The sequence below is a fragment of the Halichoeres trimaculatus genome, unplaced genomic scaffold (assembly GCF_033239565.1).
Source record: "Halichoeres trimaculatus isolate MK-OKI-2021-1 unplaced genomic scaffold, fHalTri1.1 fHalTri1_scaffold_12, whole genome shotgun sequence".
In the NCBI taxonomy this organism is placed as follows: domain Eukaryota; kingdom Metazoa; phylum Chordata; class Actinopteri; order Labriformes; family Labridae; genus Halichoeres; species Halichoeres trimaculatus.
In genome coordinates this window covers 29287851-29307945 of record NW_027437190.1, presented here as the reverse complement: position 1 = coordinate 29307945, position 20095 = coordinate 29287851, and the positions used below count along the sequence as shown (strand labels likewise).

Sequence of the window (20095 nt, the reverse complement as noted above, 5' to 3'; positions counted from 1 at the left end):
TGGCTCTTTGGGGAGACCATCACAGAGTTACGCCTGATTTAAGAAAACAGTTTGAGTTAAACAAGTACGTACAGTGAATCAAAGGTCCAGACAACAGAGGGAACTCAACAACATGACAACAACCATGTGTTTCCTGGTTGAGAATTACCTTAAAATGAAAAATCAAACAAACTTTTCCTTTATAATCTCTACTGTTTTCCCTTTCTGGGGTTGCTTGAGGGCCCAGCGCGATCCAAAGTGTCACTGAGTGCAAAGAAGGCTAAACCCTGACCAGCCTATCACACGGCTGAGAAAAACATTTGAGAGTAACAAACCAACCCGATGAGCAAGTTTTAAGCATTGTAGGAAGACCGAATACCCAAGAGAACATGCAAACTGAGCAGAAAGGCTTCTGTCCAGGCAGGGACTCTAACCAGGAACCTTCTTGCTACTAGGCAACCACTGCACCACCATGCCACCCCCATGAAAAGAAGTTAAGTTAGTGCTCTTTTCACAGTTTTCTTGAAGCACTCAGTGTTTTGTATTTGGAAGAAAACATCAAAATTCTTCAACCAAAATAACCATTAAGACATGCGGGACAGACATCATGAGACAATGCAGCTCTACACTGCAAAAACTCAAATCTTATTGAGTGTTTTTGTCTTATTTTCAGTAGAAAATGCCTTTTCAGACTTAACATAAGCTATATTCACCTGATCAGTTCAGAAAAATGTCTCATTTCAAGTTATTTAAAGACAAAAATGAGGTCTGAATTGCTTGTAACAAGTAAAAAAATCTGCCAATTGAACAAGGGAAAAGTTACTTGTATTAAGACATTATTCCAGTTTCAAGCAAATTTTCTGGCAAGTTATTCTTGCTCCATTGGCAGATTTTTTTTTTAACTTATTACAAGCAACTCAGACCTCATTTTTGTCTTTAAATAACTTGAAACAAGACATTTTTCTGGACTGACAAGGTGAATGTAGCCCATATCGAGTCTAAAAATACATTTTCTACTGAAAAATAGGCAAAAACACTTGATAAGAGTTCAGTTTTTTGCAGTGTAACATTAAGTAAACAGTAATGTATCTGTCTAAATCAGTGAGAAGGTTTTATTGTGACCAACTTTTTACTTTTCTATTTATGACAAAGTAGCAGGTATTCATCATCTAATAACCTCTGTCAGCTTGGCATAACGCAAATAAGCAGATTTCCTAACCCCTTCCCTTCCTTTCCCCACGGCTCTAAATCAGAAATTCACAGTAAACCCTTATTATATATAAGAAAAGAAAGAATAATACAGGATCAAACTGATTAAACACAGTGATTATGTTTACATGCAGTCAGTAACCCTTTCATATTTGGAATAGTAGCACAAATGCGGTTGCGCAAGGGCCATGTAAACATCAATAACTTTTTAGAAACCAGAATTTGCCCATATTCCGGTTTTTAAAGACCCGAAAAATCACCCCTAGGTTATTCCTTTTTTTAACCCAACTATCTGGTCATGTCTATCAGGTAAAAAGGAAAGGAACATTAATTTTTGTTCTGCAAGGAATCTTGGTCTTTTGACCAACAGATTTGCTGCTGTTGCTATGGATGCAGGAGGAAGAAGTGGAAATGGTGCAAATTGCGTCATGACGTTCTCCATGTGCCGAGATGTTGTCTGTGCATTGCTGTTTTGATCGTGATCCCATGTAAACATGAATAACCCTGTTCAACCACACTTGTGAACAAGTTATTGCGAATGTTTCAGAAACCATATTGACCTTAACTCAAACACTGACTGCGTGTAAACGTAGCCAGTGTTACAGTAGAATTATAGAAAAGAGACATATCATATCATAGATCATATGTTTAATACTTCCAGTCTGTTTTCAGCTCCACATGATGTTTTTGTTTCTGATGCACAACTTTTCAAAGTTTGTTTTGTCCCACAGGGACTTAAACTGCAACATAAAGATCAACATCAACTAAATGAAACAAGTCAGAGAGTGCTTCTGTTACTTTTTGTCTAACCTAAAAAGATGAACAGTGAAAGATGTGAAAAGTAGGTAGAAGACAGTGGGGTGGACATGCAGCAAAAGGCCGAGGCAGGGGGTCATGACTAAAGTCATGTCTGAATATTGAACAACTGATCTGAAGGGGTTAAAACAAAGTTTCACAGAAAGAAACTACTACATGTACCTACAGCAGTTAACAAGTGACTTTCCCAAATGCCTTAGACTCACTTTAACACTAACAGACCCATTAGCATGCTGGGCCCACTGATGACACTCTGGTAATTGATCCGGACACCATTTATTTCTGCCCATCCAGCCGAGAATAAAGTCAAGCTGAGTCACCATAAACTGGATTCTGAGACTAGACTTCTCTCTGTCCAAGGACAGCTGGGATCTTTGGCAATCTCCTTCCTGATTTCCAAACAGTTACATCTCCTGTAAGATCTCTGAGTGCTTTCATACACATCCACAGTATGCAGGCTCTTCAGCTGGGATGGTACAAAGAAACCTTTAATGTACTAAACTCTCCTTACCTTCACTAACCTTGACAGCAAACTCTCTACATGCTGTTGCTCTCCAAACTGCATAAACTCAGCGCAGGCTCTCTTGTTTTTTGAATATGGGTCATCAAGCAGAAATAACTGCAGTCACTGCAGTACTGCTCGAGTTCACAGGTCCGCAGCAAGAAGCCTGGCCTTAAGCGTCACCCTTTGCGGCTTCCCAGAGAGTCTGTTTCCCCTCCTCCTTCACCGCATCCTGCAAAGACGAGGCCAAGCCCCCCTGAGCTATCCTGTAATATTAAGTCATGGTAAAGGTCAAAGCACTGCAGGTCCCCTATAGTCATAAATATAAGCACTATATGTGTAATGTCATATACAGAACATAGCGGGGAACTTAATGAAAGATTTCCCTCGGCTGCATCCCGACCTTTGGCACGGTATTTGGAGTGACAGGGGCCCCGGCAAACACAGCATTGTGCTGATAAGGGACGCCCCAGATTAAAGGTTTCATTCAGACCTGACTCATTAGCCAACTGGCTGCTGAACATTTTCATATGAATGTAATTATATATCACAAATCAAGAAACAAATGTGACGCTCTGCCGTGCAAGAACAGAAAAAACTTCCACTCCTGTGTTATGGCTCGTTTCTCCATGAGCCGGGATCGACAGCTCCTCCACTATCTCTCTGACTGTCGCTGAACACCGTGTCAGCCATTGTCTCTCTGTCTACACCCCTTCCCTCGCTCTCAGTCTTGATTATATTGGACATGACAACACACTAATTAGATCTTCTTGTGGCTGAGTGCAATAATTGCAGGGAAGTAATGCAATCAGACGTTTGTTGGTTAAATGTTCCTCATTTCTTGTGCTGCTGTTTATTAGTCTCCTCTGTAATCAAGCTTTAACTGGAGACGTTTATTTAATGTAAAGAAAGAAAGTGTTAGAATATCGTTTAGTGTGTTCACAATCTTTCAAGCTCCTGCCAGGAGTTTCAGATTGTCATTAAACGCCTTGAATTAAGACTTATGTTTCCATGTGATGCATATAAGCTATCAAGACTATGAAGGACGAGTGTGATCATGTCTTATTGGTGATTTCATGATGCCTCTAATCACTACCACCAGGTCAGCGTCAGATGAGACTTTATGAAGCAAAGAAAACCTCTTTACAGTTACATTTCCATTGCAAATATTCACTGTGAGAAGCAGTAAAAGAAAACAGGAAGAGATTTTCCCTACGTAAACACCAGTGTTGGGAATAACGGTGTTAAACCAACGGCATTACAATTGTGTTACTTATTTCGGATATTCTTGTTACTTACTGTTTCAAATGTTGTAATGCCGTTACTGTTACCGACAGTGAAATGAGGTGCGCTACCGCTTGCCTAACCTAAGAGCTGATGGGTAAATAAGCTTGTTAGCAGCAAATATATCAGCTTCCTGTGTATGCGTCTGTGTAACCAGCAGTCAGAGTGGATCTCCTGCACCTGCAGCGTCTTTGGATCAAACCAACTAGAGGGAGAGGGGTGGATGCTTTTCGAGGTTTGAATGTGAGGCACAAGTAGCCGAATTGTGTTGACTCAAAAAAAATACTGGAGATGACAGAGCCATACTTAAAAATAAAGGGGTAAATCAGAAGAAATTGCAAGTCGGGAGTGGAGCGGGAGACAGTTAAAAACCAGGAGAATTCCTCCTGAATCAGGAGTGCTGGAAGGTCTATCTGAGTCTGTCAGGGTGTGTTGGGTTAAAACCTGCTCAAAAACGGACTTCTACTGCAAATTGGATGTTTTGTTTTGAACACAAGAATTACTTTCCCTAGTAACTAATTACATTTAGGAAGAAGTAATTCCATTTCTAATTCAACTACTTTTTCTGGAAAGTAACAAGTAACTATAACTAGTTACTTTTTTAAAGTAATTTGCCCAATACTGGTAAAAATTGGGATGCATAAAAATAAATGGATTAGCAAAGAGATCAAAGGTACCTATTTGTCCACAGGTGGCGCCAAACTCCATGGAAACCGATTTGTCTAACCAGAACTTTACTTTTTTTTTCTTTGAGCATTATTGTTATCTTTTTTTTGAAGATATATTCTGAGAGGCTTTTAAACCTTTATTGTGAGAAGATGGAGCAGTGGACAGATGGGGTGAGTCAAGGAGCAACATCCGGTAAGTAAAAATGAGGCCTATGGGGAAGTGCTAGAAGTCGCTGTTCGTAAAGAATCTGCTTGAGGCTGGCTGCAGAAAGACCAGATGTCACGTACACACCCAGCCATAAAAACAGACTTTTAAGACATTAAGATGCATATTTACAGTCTGGTTCAAAAAAACGGCTTGGGTTTGAAACACTGATTTCACTATTGGTACACACTGTACGGTGAGTGATTTTTTTCAATCTCTGCGGTTTAGAAGTTATTAGGGTCGTTTGACTGTCCAATCCGTGTTTTATACATTCCATGGGGTGAGCATTGGCAAGAACCTCTCATTACAATACTTGGGTCACGATACAATAATATTGCGATGTATCACACTATCACAGTGTTATGATATATCGCAATATTCTACACAGTTAACTAAAAAATTCAGATGACATCTTTGTAAATCAAAGTATTACTCAAAATTAAAGGACCAAGGAAAAAAATTGATGCCTGAGACTGACTTGCTCAGTACAACAAAAACCCACATCATCAACTTCAGAAATAAAATATTTTAAATATACTTTGCGGTGATATTTATTATACAATCTATTGGCAACATACACGGGAGTAGCTCTTTGGCGCCATCTACCACAGTGGAAGTGCGAAAGTCGTAATTTACTTCAAACTTGGCTAAAATTTTAATTTTAATTTTCACAAAAATTTCACTATTGAGAGCTGAAATATCGATATTTTATTGGAGGTCAAAGTTTCATGATAAAGTTCTGTATCAATATGTTTTCACACCTCTGGTGGACTCATTATGCTGGTACATGACCTAACCACCAGAGCCTGATATGAAATGAGCAGAAATGTAATTTTAAAAAATGTAATAAAGCTGGAAATGCATTAAATGGCTGCTAATGTATCAAAAGTGCTGAGCCCAAAATGTAATAAAACCCAAATTCGTAAAACCTACTTAAACTTTAACAAGATGTTGAGCCCAAAACGTGACAGCTTTTTGCTCAAAATGTATCAACTTGTCATGTTTTGAGTTTATTCATATTTTTTTATTATATTCCAGGCTCAGCACGTTAGTTACGTAATCAACCAGTTGTGACATTTCTTTTTTTTTTTTTTTTGAGTACCATATTTTTAAATTACATTTCAGGTCACTGTTACATTTTAGGTCATTGTTACAAATGAGTTTCGATCAAGGCCAAACCTGCACCTGCAGCTTTAAAATTTCAGAAGCTGCAAAATCAGAATAAAACGCCTTGTTTATCACGTCACTCAAATATTCCCCTTTATCTCGCCATGAACAGAGAAACTGTAAAAGTGAGCAGCACCGCAAACCTCAGACCGACGTGCACTTCGAACAAGGATCCTTTTCTCTGCTGATGTCTATGGGATGAAAAGATAACGGTGGCACAGTTTTTCCTGATCGTCATCATCGCCCAGGGCATTGTGTCAGCTGCTGAGTCTTAAAAGGACCTTGTCTCCTCCTCTATCAAGATTAAAAGTGATGTTGGCTAATGGAGAGAATGGCACAGAAAATGAGGGAGGGAGTGGCGGAGAAAAACAAGAGGAAGGGAGGCTGGAAGCTGGGGATGAAAGAGAGAGATGTAAAGATATCGAGGAGTATCACATGTAGCGACACAAAGCCCTTTGAGTGTGTTTTGTTTGTGTGCACCTCCAGGAACATCTTCTCTGAGCTCAATGATGCTTGAACGCATGACTGCTAACACATGCACGTACACGGAGGTGTAAAAATACACGCCAACACGCACAACCCCATCACTCCACCGTGCTCTTGTCACACCCACACCCAGATTAACTGACGCATATCTCAATCTGTGACTCACACAAGTCGGCTAAAGCCGTGTTTATATATGCACAACACTGATGTATCCATTTGAACATCTCTGCATTCTATTTCACAGCAATTTCACAACGAGTTTCTGAGCCTGGATTTCTTTGCTTGAAGTATTTTGGATCTAAGATAAGACGGTGCGACGAGGAGACAAATGATTCTGACAGCAGCGTGCTGGAAAAAATAAAAAAAACAGGCTTGCTTATGTGAGTCAGTATTCAGAATGAGTCTCCGGCCTGCATGGGAGGAGCTTTTATGCGTGCACGAACATAATCCTTTGCTCAGATGAATATTTAAGAGAACAAACAGTTTTTCTTGCAACTACAGCTTCCTGTGTCTCACCTGAAACAGAGAGGGGGATGTCTGTGAAAGGAAAACATTAGATTTTCTACATAATGTGCAGCACAGTCAGGCTTTCCTCTGCCAAAGGCCAAACTCAAAGGGTCAGCAAATAAAAGAGCTGAATCTTCTTTCTCACCTCTGATGCTTTTTGCCAAACTGAAGGTGAATAATTTGTGGATGACTTTAAAACGAGCTAATGATGGTCTAATTTTAATGGTTTAGCTCATGGGGCTGTAAAATACTTGGTGTCTGACGATGCTTATCCAAAGGTTCATTTAATTAAATCCTGGTTGCCTTGTTATTTCGGCTGATGTGATAATGATAACTTTAGGGTGATAATGATATCAGGTTATTATGATCAGGACTACAGCCAAAGAAAGTCAGATGAAATTTTTAGACCTGCTGTTAAAATCAATAATAGGGAAGCACCAATATGAAAATATGGCTGATACCGATATTAACTGATATTGGTCAAAATAAAATAAAAAAAATCTGAGATGATGTGTGCAGAGTGATCGTGAAAAAAAGACGACCATGGAGAGGATCAATGGATGTGGCGCCCAAGATAGATGCGATCATAAAAGCTAAGTTTTGTCTGTTTTTTTTGGATCAAAAACAGGAAGAGAGACATGAAAAAGGATGGTCTACTCTTCTTAGGTAGTTTTGGTGTTTACATAATTATAGAAAACAAGATTATTTTGGTCTTGAAAGATTGTTCAAGATGCTCCAAAAATGGCTGGCAGCTAATGAGTAAAAATCAGCCCACTTTTACACAACGCCCAATACTGATATTGATACCTATATATTGTGCATCCTTATCAAAAACAGAGAAGGAAACGTCAGGTTAAGGGTGAAATGACCACATTTTTTGACAAAAGTCTTTGTTTTCTAAATGAACAAAATATGAAAAAACTGAAAAAAAAATTCTTCGGTTTTCAATGTTTTGAGCAGAGCAAACATTCATGTATGTGTATACACAAACACACCTACATACACACATATATAAATATATATTTTTTTACCCTTTTTAAATTATTTTTATGTTTATATTTTCACTTTGTTTACATATCTTAATTTTCAGTATTATGTCATTTTGTTAACAATATAATAATAATAATAATAATAATAATTATTATTATTTATTATTATTGATAAATTATTTGCTTGTTGTTCTCCATTTCATTTTGCTAGCTTTTTACTAATCTATTTTGTTTATTTATTTATTTTTGAATGTCTTTTTTTATTTAATTCTTATAACATATGTTTGCCCTTAAATTTAAAGTCAAAAATTGAATAAAAACAGTTTGGGAATGCAAAAAAAAAAAAAAAATTAACCACAAAAAAAAAAACACATGAAAACAAAAAAGCAAACATTCACTTATCAATGCTAGTGATTTGTGTTCAGTTACTTAATTTGTGTAGATGACTGGCTTTACAAAGATGTGAATTTTGCAAGAGGTGAGGCGCTCACTTTCAACTCCACCTTGGTTTGTTGTTAAACGAGCCCTAGTTCATTGTGTCTAATACAACAGAAATGTGTCTCCAGTCTGATCTGATAGGTTTCTATTCAAGTCAATGTGTTGACTCAAACTAGCTCAGTTCCTCTGTGTTCCTGCTGTGTCTCAGCTCTGGTACATTGAAAGTTTCTGACCTGATAAACAACCAGATTGCAGCAAGCAGATCAAGCAGGACAGGAAGTTCTGCATGAAACCACCAATAAATAAATTTAAAAAAAAATGCCAGTTGATGTTTAAAATAAAAACTGAGAATTTTCACTGGGGTTGAAATTGGGCTGGTGTCTGCTTTCTGCAGCTGTCTTGTAGTCCTGCTATGTGGGTACACTGAAAGCGTAATCAGTGTGAATTAACGGATGAGAAAACAGTCAAAACATAACAGAGTGGACTAGGAACAGATCCAGAGAAGTCCTGTTATAAGGGCCAGATTAGATGAGTTTGTGCATTTGATTCGACTTTGTGTCATTGAAACTTGTGTTACATCTTTACATTGACTTTACATTCAATTCACCCTGGCATTCATTTATTAGCATCCAGTGTGAACACACACTAGAATGACGCTTGACAAAATCGACGCATGAAAATTCCAAATTGTTTGTAGCATTATCTGCTACTCAGCTTTTAATTTTGGCAAATCAACGCTGTCATTCAGACTATTCATGGACTGACACACAGAGACACACACACACACAGACACAAGCTCACCATGACTGTTGCAGCGCTGCGTCTCCACCAGCCTGTTATCCTGGTCGTAGCACACCATAGCCTGGTAGCGGTATCCCTGTCCACACTCCTTGATGTCTCCCTGGACCTTCAAACCCACCGCGCTCTCTGCTCGGCCTCCCTCGGGGAGGATGCAGTCTGACCAGTTCCCCACCGGCTGAGCGTTGTACTTGTCACACGGGCAGTACTGGGTCTCGCTCAGAGGGTACATTTGGGTGTTCTTGCACTTGTCTTTCTTCTTGCTCCTCCCTGAGGACAGCAGAGGGACAGAGATGAGCGGAGTAGCCGTGGGAGAGGTGACTCCACAAAGTGATGGGGGATTTCTGTCTCCGATGGCTGGGGCAGCTTACAGTCTGATCACACTTGAGGCGACTGTCATGGCCTTGTTTGGTTGTTTGGGATGGTGTACTCGCCAAAAAACGAGACTGGAGTTTGTGCCCTGACCCCCCATTCATATTTGATAGATGCATCAGGGGACAGCGGCTCCTGATGATAGATTACTCTGACAGAATGGATTCAAGCTGAGTGCTTGTTGCCTACAACAGCTTGATTTCGTTTTGTCCTCAGATATGTCAGGCGTCATTAATCATAGAAGCCTGTGTATAAAGACCTTTCATTAGGAGCTTCTTCCAGTAAAAAAAAAGAGGTTAGTCTGTCATTACTTTGTACTTTGCTTCCACAACTCCCTGACCTGCAGGTTGAAGAGTTTGTACCAAGCTGGTTTGTTTGTAAATCTCGTTTTTATAATTGCAGTCAACTTTTCGCCAGAGTTGAATCATCAGACCACAGCTGCTTGTCTCTAATTGCATTTCAGCAACAAACTGTAGCACACAAGCTGCTCCTAAGTCTGCATTTAACTCAGAATAATGACAGGCTATACTTCCCACTTCAGTGAATCTGCATTTATTGTTTTGGTTGCAAGGTTTGTGAAATGTTCATATTTTGCTGAGACTCATGTGTGTAGATTTTTGAGACTTTTTAAAGTTATTTTTTTGGGCTTTTTATGCCTTAATCAGAGAGGAAACAGGGCAAGAGTGGAGAGTGACATGAGGGAAACAGGCCACAGGCTGGATTTCAGCCCGGGCACCACTCAGGCCAACCTCATGGGGCGTGTCTTAGGCCGCCAGGCTATCTGCGCCCCTTTTTACTTTATGAGACAATATTGATGGAAAAGTACATGAAGCTTGGAGTACAGAGATGAATGTCAACACTTATGAATTGTGTTATTAATTCTTATACACCACATTTTCTTACATAGTACCAGGCCATGCTGATTATGATTTGTAAAAACCCCCAACAGTAACTACCTGACCATAAGTCACATCAAATCACATGAAACATTTCATTGCTGCCTATTGACACTGAGCATTTGTTTCTGTGAACAATTAGCGATCATTTTTTGATTTATTTAACCAGGTTGGTCCCATTGAGATTAAAAACCTCTTTTTTGAGGTAGACCTGGCCAAGACAGGCTGCAGCAAAACACAAAGTTACGGACAGAAAGCACAAAAGAGACAAAGCACAGTCAATAAAATAAGATATTTGGCTAACCCTTTCAGGCTCCAATTAAGTTTTAGTCACAGAAAAAATCAGATATTTGGGGAAAAATATCATATGGGATAGTTATATACAGTTCTGACTTTTTTGAGAGATACCTTCACATGCAATGCATTCTGGGATGTTGCAACATCATAATAAAGCTACCCCTAGGGAAAAAACCCAGAGGAGATAAAATCTACAAATTGGCGTGTACTGTATCTATATATATATATTCAGGGTTTATCTTATGCAGTTTTAGTTTAAAATTAATGGAGGTTGGTAGTGAAACTTACATGAAATTGATGCCTTGAAAATCTGTTTTTGGTGAAACCAAGGAGGCAGCCATGTTGGAAGTGACACAGCTCTGCCAGTTGGTGGGAAAGTGGGAAACTGTTTGTTGCTAATGCACAGCTAAACTCTGCAGTGGTACTTCTGAGAAAAAAAGGCTCATAAAATGTGGATGTGGAGTAATTAGCTTACTAGCAATTAGCTGTTGCATATCTGCAATATCTGCCTTAAGAGGGTTAAAATCACGTTCTAGGAAACAATTGTCCAAACAACTGAGTTAAGACACTGACATTGTATAGAACCAGCCTTCATGTCTTTCATTTTATATTTAACTCACAATGATGAGTCAGAGGTTTACAGTTTGTTATGATCCTCAGTGAGGTATGGTAGGCAGTATCCACCATATGGAGACACTGTGCAGAGGGATACATGTACAAAAAGTCTCCATAATGTAAATCAGGTAAAAGGTCGCAGCAATAAGATGCTTTTTATTTTTACAGTAAAAGAAAAACACAACTTGTTTCTAAAACAAAAACCCAGTTTAAGCCTCAGCTTTTGTTACTGTATCACAGGAAATAATGACAGCACAGATGTGAGAGCAGCCTGAGAGGCAACTGGACCCCAACATTCTCTAGCAACATCCTGTCCTGCAATCCAGGCACCAACGGCAAAGCTGGTTAGAGCACTTCTAAGCTACTGATGGCTATTAGACAGTTATTTAGTATGTTTGATATTGTTTATCATAAGTGGAAGGCCTGACTCTGTTTTTTTTTAAACCTGACTTTTTGATTCTTGATCTGTGATACTTACAGGCTTTATTTCACCTCTCTCTATCGCCTTCTTATTTACAGAAAGTCAGATAACTTGAATATTGTTTTTTTCCACAATTATTTTGATATATATTTGATATAATTTTAATTCTCCTTTGTATTTTATTTTTATTTAAGATTTTAAAATTATTTAGGAATTTATCGGTCATCCCCTGGGTCGACATTTTCTGATTCCCCTGGGTCCTCTAAAAATTCTAGCTTTATCACATGTTAATGCATAAGAAAACCAATTAATGGGTCACATTTTGTGTCACTTTCCCTAATCACACTTAGTAATTAAATAATCCAAGTGTTCTCCTAATACTTTTAAATCTCTTAAGAAGATAACAGCACATCAGTATGATGAACATTAAGTTTTAAAATTGAATTCTTAATAAGTCTGATGTGCAGCCTTACTTTCACTGTGCATTAAATGTGTGTAAAGCAACATTAAAGACAGCTTGTTTACTGTTCTGGTTGTCAAAACAGTGCACTCAAATTTCACACAGTGGAGGAATATAAAGCAGAACAAGGTCAATCATCGAGAAATGCAATTTTTGTTTTTGGCACTCTGTTCCCTTTTCAGACTTATTAAGACTTGAAAGTTGCTCTGAACTCTCCCATACTCTAATGAAACCATGCCGTGTTGTTTGTTGAGCTTTGAACTTTTTAATCTATTTGCTTTAAGAGTTTAAAACTGCTTCATCAGCTCCCTCTCTGCTCTCTGACAGCTCAGATAATATGACAGCCTCTGTGTGAGGATGGTTTGTATGCGCTGCATGATCTCCTTGCTTCCACACTTTGGAGAGAAGGTTTCAAATCTACTTTGTGGTTTGTGAAAGTTGACTTTTTCCCCTCCTCAGTAACCTCCTGTGCAGGTGCCGTAATGCATTGCACCACTCTTGTTTGTCATTTTGCTTTTATGGCTGCGATGCACAGGGCAACTCTCTGGGGACAAACTGATGGATAACAAAGGCTGAGGAGTTATTTCAGATTTGTTGCTTCAATCCCACTGGAGCATTTAGCTGGCAAAACTATCTGAATAGATTTATGACCTGTTGTTTCTTTTTACTGCCAGTGTCTTGGAGTGTTACCATCAACATTACGCCCTAAATTGCCTTATACTTCACCAACACTTTCACCACGGTGTAAGGAAAGCTCAGCAGAAAAACTGGTTCAAACAACAGCAGCTTGGTGTTTGTGCTGCACCGCCCTCCGCTCTCACCTATCAATGCTCTCTTTCTGGTGCGGACGCCCACACAGTCAGCTGTGCAGGAGGAGAACTTGGACCAGTTGGTCAGCTGGCAGTCATCTTGGCAGGGGAGTTGACAGCGCTGAGTGATGGGGGGCATGGCCCTGGCGGATTTCAGGCACTCGCCGATGTCGGCCTGCGTCCCGTCCAGCTGGCGACAGGACACAGCTGGAAGAAGGAGAAGAAGAAGGGTCAGTGAGGCCCCATTAGAGAGTGAATGTGTTTTTTATTGTTTCAGCTGATTGATTGGTTGGCCTTGTAAGCAAGGGTGCAGTTAATGAATTTCAGCCAGCCGATACCCACAAGTACCTGCCACTCAATGCAAACAAGGCGGCAATTAAAGTCCAATTGTTAGACTTAAAAAGTTGAAGACTGGTCACACAAAAAAGGGTGTACAGGCTAAAAAGTAGTGAGCATAGAGGAATGATTTGGTTCAACCTTGCTATATGAATAAACATTTTGAAAATGTAGATTGAAATCATAAATATTGTCACTCTAATTTGGCAAATATCTTTTAATCTCATACTGGTGTCTTTGAAAACCCTCATTTCAGCTTCTTTCAGAAACACTTTTATTAAGCTACTGTCTCTTTAAGACCCCTCAATGTTCTGAGAACAAATTGGGTAAGAGTTACTTTAATGCATTGGCCCTGTCGCTCTGAGAATCAACTTTATAACAGCTCCACTTGTGTACAAGTCTCTTTGTATTTTAGCGCCAAAGTACATCTCTGACATTTTAGAATCATATGAACCAACTTGGACTTCAGGAAACCTCAGGGAGGGGTCTCCTGCCAGTGCCTAGAGTCTGGACTAAACACCTTGAGACTGTGGCTGTTTTCCAAACTGCCTACTACACATTAGTAGTGCCTACTATTAGGGCGGAAATTTAGTATTTAGTGGTTAGTATGTAAAAACTTGCAAAAAATCAGCAGTATGCCTAGAATCCCTGGAAGTCCTCCTGATCCAGGAAAATTTCTCGGTATGCAACGGACTCGTCTAACTGGCATACTGTTTCCCAGAATTACCGCCACTTACTGGAATGATTCGGCGTTACAACTACAATACAACAACTCTAAAGTCAGACGGTCAGTGAGACAGTAGTGAAGTGATGGGAAAGAAACACAAGTAAATCGTTTTACTTCCAGTTATAAGCAGTAGAAGCGTTTACTTGTACAAACTCATAAAAGCCCATAAAAACTACAGATTCATTTTTTAAACCATATGGGGTTTAGATTGGAAGAGATTTTTCATCTGCTGTAAAAATAAAAACCCCCTGAAGATTTATTTCCATTAAAGGACATAACTTTTGGTGTAAGATTAAAAATCAAATGTGATGATTCTGCTATCATATGATTTACAAAATAACTAAATCACCAAGATCTACCCAAAGTTTATGTTGTACAATTATAATAAATTCAAAATCAAATCCATCACCTGTAACTCCATTTTCTGAAACTGAAAACCAGAGTAGTATACTTCAAAACAGACCCAACAGAACATTCATACTACATACTACATGCAAAAGCAGTAGACAGTATGCAGTGCCTACTACATTCACGTGTAGTATGTAGTATGTAGTATGTAGTATGTAGTAGGCGGTTTGGAAAACAGCCCACTATAATCTGGAAAAGTCTTCCAGAAGTTGTGAGATAGGTCTCAACTCTGACAATGTTCACATCCAGTCTGAAAACAGTTTTATTAAGCTTAGCATATGACAAGTGAAAGTATTTTATCTGCACTCCTCTCTTTAAATTTAACTTAATTAATGATTTTTAAATGTTGTATGAATTATTTAATTTTGTACAGTCGTGTATTGAATTCACCTGGGAAGTAAAAAAAAAACTTCTGTTTTTACGACATAACTATCTCATTAAAACAGGATTTTTAAATTTATTTTTGAATTCATTTAAAGTAAAAGAATTCCTGAACATCTTTTGTCATTATCTCGACGAAGAAGCATGAAACATTGACCCCGCTCCTCTGGTAAGCGGCAAAAACATGCAACAACGAGTCATGCAGCTAAAATAAATAAATTCTTGTTTTTATGAGACAGTTTTGTTTTAAAAACAGGAGATTTTTTTTTTATTTCCAGGTGAATGCAATACACCACTGTAATTTGGCCTTCTTGTGATTTTATTTTAGCTGTGAAACACTTTGAAATGCCTTGTGCACAAAGTATGCTCCTTGAGTGAACTTGCCTCGCCTTGTGGAAATCTTTGATGTCTTAATTTGAGTGTATCTCATGATTCAGTCCTTTCACTTAATTGGCATATAGCTTGTTGAAAAAGTTTTTCAGGACACCAAGCTATCTTACCCTTGGATTACCCTCAAAATGTGTCTGTATCATTTGAAAATTTGGCATTTTTAAGTATTGATACCCAGAATTTGAGCTTTGAGCAGACTATCTGTTTAGTGTCTGCCCCAACGATGCCAGAAACCCTTCTTTTTATTTTTTTGAGGGTTATTTCAAAAAATTTTTACACATCACAAATCCAGAACAAAATGAAAGTCACTGTTGGGAGTTGAACTTCCAGTTGCAGTATATCTGTTCCATCAGTTATCTTCAGTATTGTTTGCCTTTTTATCCCTTGGTCTAATGTTCCTGTATTTTATCTTGAATAATATCCACTTCTCCCTTTGGTCATCCATCTGTGTTTCCTGAAGTCTTAAATGGTGTGTCAGTTTTTCCATTATGAATATTTCTTCCACAATCTCAAGCAGTTGTTCTTGGGTTGGTGTGTCTACTCTGCCTCACCTCCAAGTAATAGACTTTTTTGCAGCCATCAACAGTATTTTTTACCAAGTATTTGTCTCCCTTTTATACAGCTCTCTCAGGTGAATCACAATGACTAATATTTCTAGTAAAATTCTATGTGCAGTTTTCAAAAAAAAAAAAAAAAGAATCTTATGACATGCCATAGCTCGTGCTCTATCACTCTTCTGTTTACCTTTCTTCTGCTTTGACTTCCTTTTCCTTTTCAACAGTTCAGCTCCAGTCTCCTCTGTGACTAACAAAATTAGTGCTAGAAATCCTTTTCAGCAGAGCAAAATGACAGATCTCACTTCTCTTTGATAAACTTTCCCAGTTGTTGTATTGTCATCACCACAGACTTTTAGAAAATCTTACCTGACCATGGATACTAAGAAAAAGCTTTTAGAAATAACTGATTTTGGCGCTGAAAATCTCATTTTGCTTTTTGGATTCTGAACAGGCAAATATATAAAAGTGAGACTCTTTCAAGTACACTTATGAAGTCCTCACAGCGCCTTTCAATACTTCAAATTCCTCCCTGAGTAAGACATCCAAACACTTCTTCTTTCAGTGGTTTAGCACATTAAGTTTTGTGAGAGAGCATCATCACTGTTTCAGCTCAAATCATACGCCCCATGTCCAGAGGCTGTTATCCTTAGAACAGGCAGCTCTTTATCTGTTACCATTACTAGATGTCTTTTCTACTCTCTGTCAAACTCTTAAATTTAAAGGCATTTAAAGACAGAAATAATCTGAAGAAAAGAGAGCATCCAGACTGGTAATGAAAACTGCACAATAACTGTTTCACTCATACAAGACCTCACAGGGTCTTTAAAACTGTTTCCGGCAGAACAGACACAAGTGCGTCTTTACCTCAATCGGTTTGTAGCCTACAACTCAATTTGTGTCGGCTTACAGCATCCTTTCTTTGTTCTTTCAATAAAGTGTATTACTTCTGATGCTGCAATATTTCATTTTCCTGTGACGCAGGCGTTCTGCAGGGCTGTACCTACAGAGAAATCAATCTCTCAGCACATTTCTGCTCAACCCCTGTGGGCACTGCTATTGGTTTGGAAAGTGTGCTGGTATGTGAGGTCAGGCTTTTACTCCGAGTGTATGTGTGTGGGTTTATGAGTGCAAGAGAGGAGCACATGCTCTCAGTCGGTCTTTGGTGTCACTACATTGTTCCCTTCTCAAAGAAAAGCCTCAGTCCAGGAAAACAGTTCACTGTCAGAGAACACAGATGAGTTTTAAATCATTGACAAACATATTTCTGCCATTTAAAGGGCATGTTGCAGGTTGAAGACAACTGTTAAGAAATTGATAGGAAAATAACTTCAAAACAATAACCTGAAACAATTTCCCCCCCAAAAAACAAAAAACAAACAATTAAAAAAACAAACAAAAAAAACAACAGGTATTTGAATGTGACATCACAAAAGGGAGCGCCCGCTGCTCCTGCCTCTGTTCAACATTAATAAACATGGATGTGTCTGTCACTCCTGTCAATGAACAGGAAGACAATCTCAATCTCTATCCATATGACGGTCCTCAGGGTTATAATTATAAGCCTGTTAGGAACATTGACTGTATAGAGAGTGGACAGCATAGCTCTGCTATTTACCATTACAGGGTTTTGAAGCCAAATTACCCCCGTCACAGGCGCAGCCATTGATAGCTGACTGTGAATGATTCTGGAAGAATCTGAGTGGAGCTGGGTGACAAAAATAACAAATATATTTTTTTCTTTCCAGTGTCTAATCTCTTCTTGGCTCTCCCTCCCAACATATTGTACAATCCCCGGAAAAATATGCAAGAACAGCAGCTGTAAATCCTCATTAAACGTGATGTAAAACTTTGTTTTTAACCTCTTTTAACTGATGAAAGCAAAACTTGTCAGAAAAATGAGGACTTGAATACAAAGCAGCCAAATGATATCTTCAAATCACCACAACAATCAGATGTGAAAAACATTTCTACTAGGTGTATTAGTGTTTGGAAGTTTGACCACAGCCCATCTGGAATGACTGGGGAGATGGATTTTTTTTACCTATACTGCAGCCAGCCACCAGGGGGAGCTGTTTTTGTAGCAACGGGGAATAGGGCAGGATTAGGAGGAATAACGGCTGTAGGGGAGCAGTGGAGTTGTGGTGTGAGGAGAACCAGAGAATGGAGCAGGTGTCCTGGTGAGTGAGCGCTGCTAGCTTGTGATATAAAGCCTAATGCCGTGTTCACATCAATGTATTTAAAGTTTAAAATAAGATACACTGACTGGAAAAACAAGTAGTATGTTTAAGAGGTGATCATACAGCAACATGCTGTGAGCTGTCATGATGAAGCCCAAAGAGAGAAAGACAGAGAGGTCTATTAACTGATCTAGGGTCAGAAAACCAAGACTTGGCTACTCATTGGGCGCCGAGCCAGGAGCTGCTGCTACCGGTGAACCTGCAGCTTTCTGACAGGACAACAGCCATGTCAGTCTCACCTAGCTCCAGTATCCCATGCTGGACTCCATCCATAGATTTTTTAAAATAGACTCCATCATATCAATTTTCCTGTTGAAAAATGGGCACCATGGACAGCTGTGTTTTTTGCAACCAATGCAGAAATGTAGTCTCGTCTTGTCAGCTGAACAAAACAAATCCAAGCAGGAAAGCAAACTCACCGAGTCCCAAAAAGTGGACTCGATGTCCTGTTAAGCTAACATTTCTGCATCCATCCATCCAAACACATTTTAATCATCTTAATGGATGGTCAAATTAAATAATACTTTGCAAGAAACACAATAAACACGACCCAAAATGCCTGATCTCACTTATGAAAACCTATTATTTACATTGGCTCAAAGCAGAGTAAAGGAATGTGAGTCCCTTTTGTTCTGTCAAACGACGCAATGTTAAAAAAAAAGAGCGTTTTGAACAGCTGTACTAAAAAACAGCCACCTCTTCCTCTAAATTCATGCCTTTTTAGTTGAATAACACAGAATCAGTGATTGACTTATTCTACTACCATTATCAGGCAATGCTAAGTGTTAATCTACAACAAAATTGTGTAGTACAGACAGGTCTTGACTTGTGAGTGAGTGTGAAGAAGTGCAGCGAATGTGTCTCAAGAAGACCTACAAAGCATTTTCATGAATAAATTGATTCTTCTGTCCATTACTGTTAGCTATTGGAGAAGAAACAGAAATATAAGCACTAATAATGGCCTTCTATAGGCGCAGGAACATAATGAAATTGATCATTCTGCGTGACCCCCTGAAATTGGATTTTTATGAAAGCCTCCCAGGACTACATGGCACATCCATCCTCTATAAAGAAGGCAGGAGGAAATATGCTCTGAAGGAGGAGAGCCACAACTCCAGTAAAATACTTGTCACTTGTGCGTGAAGCCCATGCGAAGAGGAAGTTTGGCTGTCACAGGCTATAGGCAAGGTGCAGCCTCCCCTCCTAAATTTCAACAAGAGACATTCGATTAAAATTGCATGACAAGAGCCTGAGGTGAAAAAAAGCAAGCAGTGAAACAATCCAAACTGTCAAACGAGTCTCCAGAGGCACACGGTGAGTTGTGAACACACTTCCTTCCCAAACTCAGGAGGATTATAAAAAAGGAGCTAAAAAATAAAGAAAAACGCTCTGTTGTTGATGTTTTCAGGGGTGTCAGCTTCAGTTTGTGTCACCTCTTCTTTAAGTGGGATGATTCAATGTGCGCTCTGAGTAAATAGGTCTTTTCTCTAAATCTTGGCACATCCGTCTGCCGGCTTATGGCCGGGCTCCAGATGCACTGCGATGAGCAAAAATTTAATTCATGGTGATTAGGAATGGTTGGATTGAGATGCAGGGGGGGAAGGAAGAAGGAGAGACCGGGTTCTTTACCTCTGGTTTGAAGTCCGGGTCCGCAGGTCTCCTGTGAGCCCACGTTGTTCTGCCGGAGGAACCAGGGGACCAGCTGGCACTTCCTCCATTTGTGGGTTTTCCACCTGGAATGAAAAACAACAATAAAGACATTAAAGCAGCGTTACACAGCTCAGTGAAAGGCTTGAGATAGCGCTCTTTAAACGGACCTTTTCTGTCAGAGGAAACGGATCTAAATGGGATTTTTACAGAGTGATCGTTCTATTTAAAGAGCGCTGCTTTTTCATCTATTGAACAGCAGGCCTGTCTTCATGATGTTCATGGTATCAAATGAAATATAATAATAGAAAACATAAACGTCTCTTTCTGTTGTTTCCTGTATTGATTTGAGTATAAACTCTTGATACAGACCACCTGTTTATGTCTGGTTATAAAGTCTCACAACATGCATGCAAAGCTGCTTCTGGTAACAAACCCAGCTTTAAATTCAAGGGAAATGATGAGACTCACACATGGCTTTATAGGCAATTCAA

At 39.1% G+C, this 20095-nt stretch overlaps 1 protein-coding gene across 1 annotated transcript in view; it reads right to left on the bottom strand.

Moving 5' to 3' along the window:
- Positions 1–20095, bottom strand: part of thsd7ab (thrombospondin, type I, domain containing 7Ab) — a 271299-nt gene that overhangs the window by 75916 nt on the left and 175288 nt on the right. Inside the window, exons 12-14 of the mRNA XM_074683386.1 lie at positions 19584–19687; positions 12931–13125; positions 9052–9318 (exon numbers count right to left, since the gene is read on the bottom strand). Coding sequence (XP_074539487.1) covers positions 9052–9318; positions 12931–13125; positions 19584–19687 — 566 coding nt within the window. The remainder of the gene's footprint in view (positions 1–9051; positions 9319–12930; positions 13126–19583; positions 19688–20095) is intronic.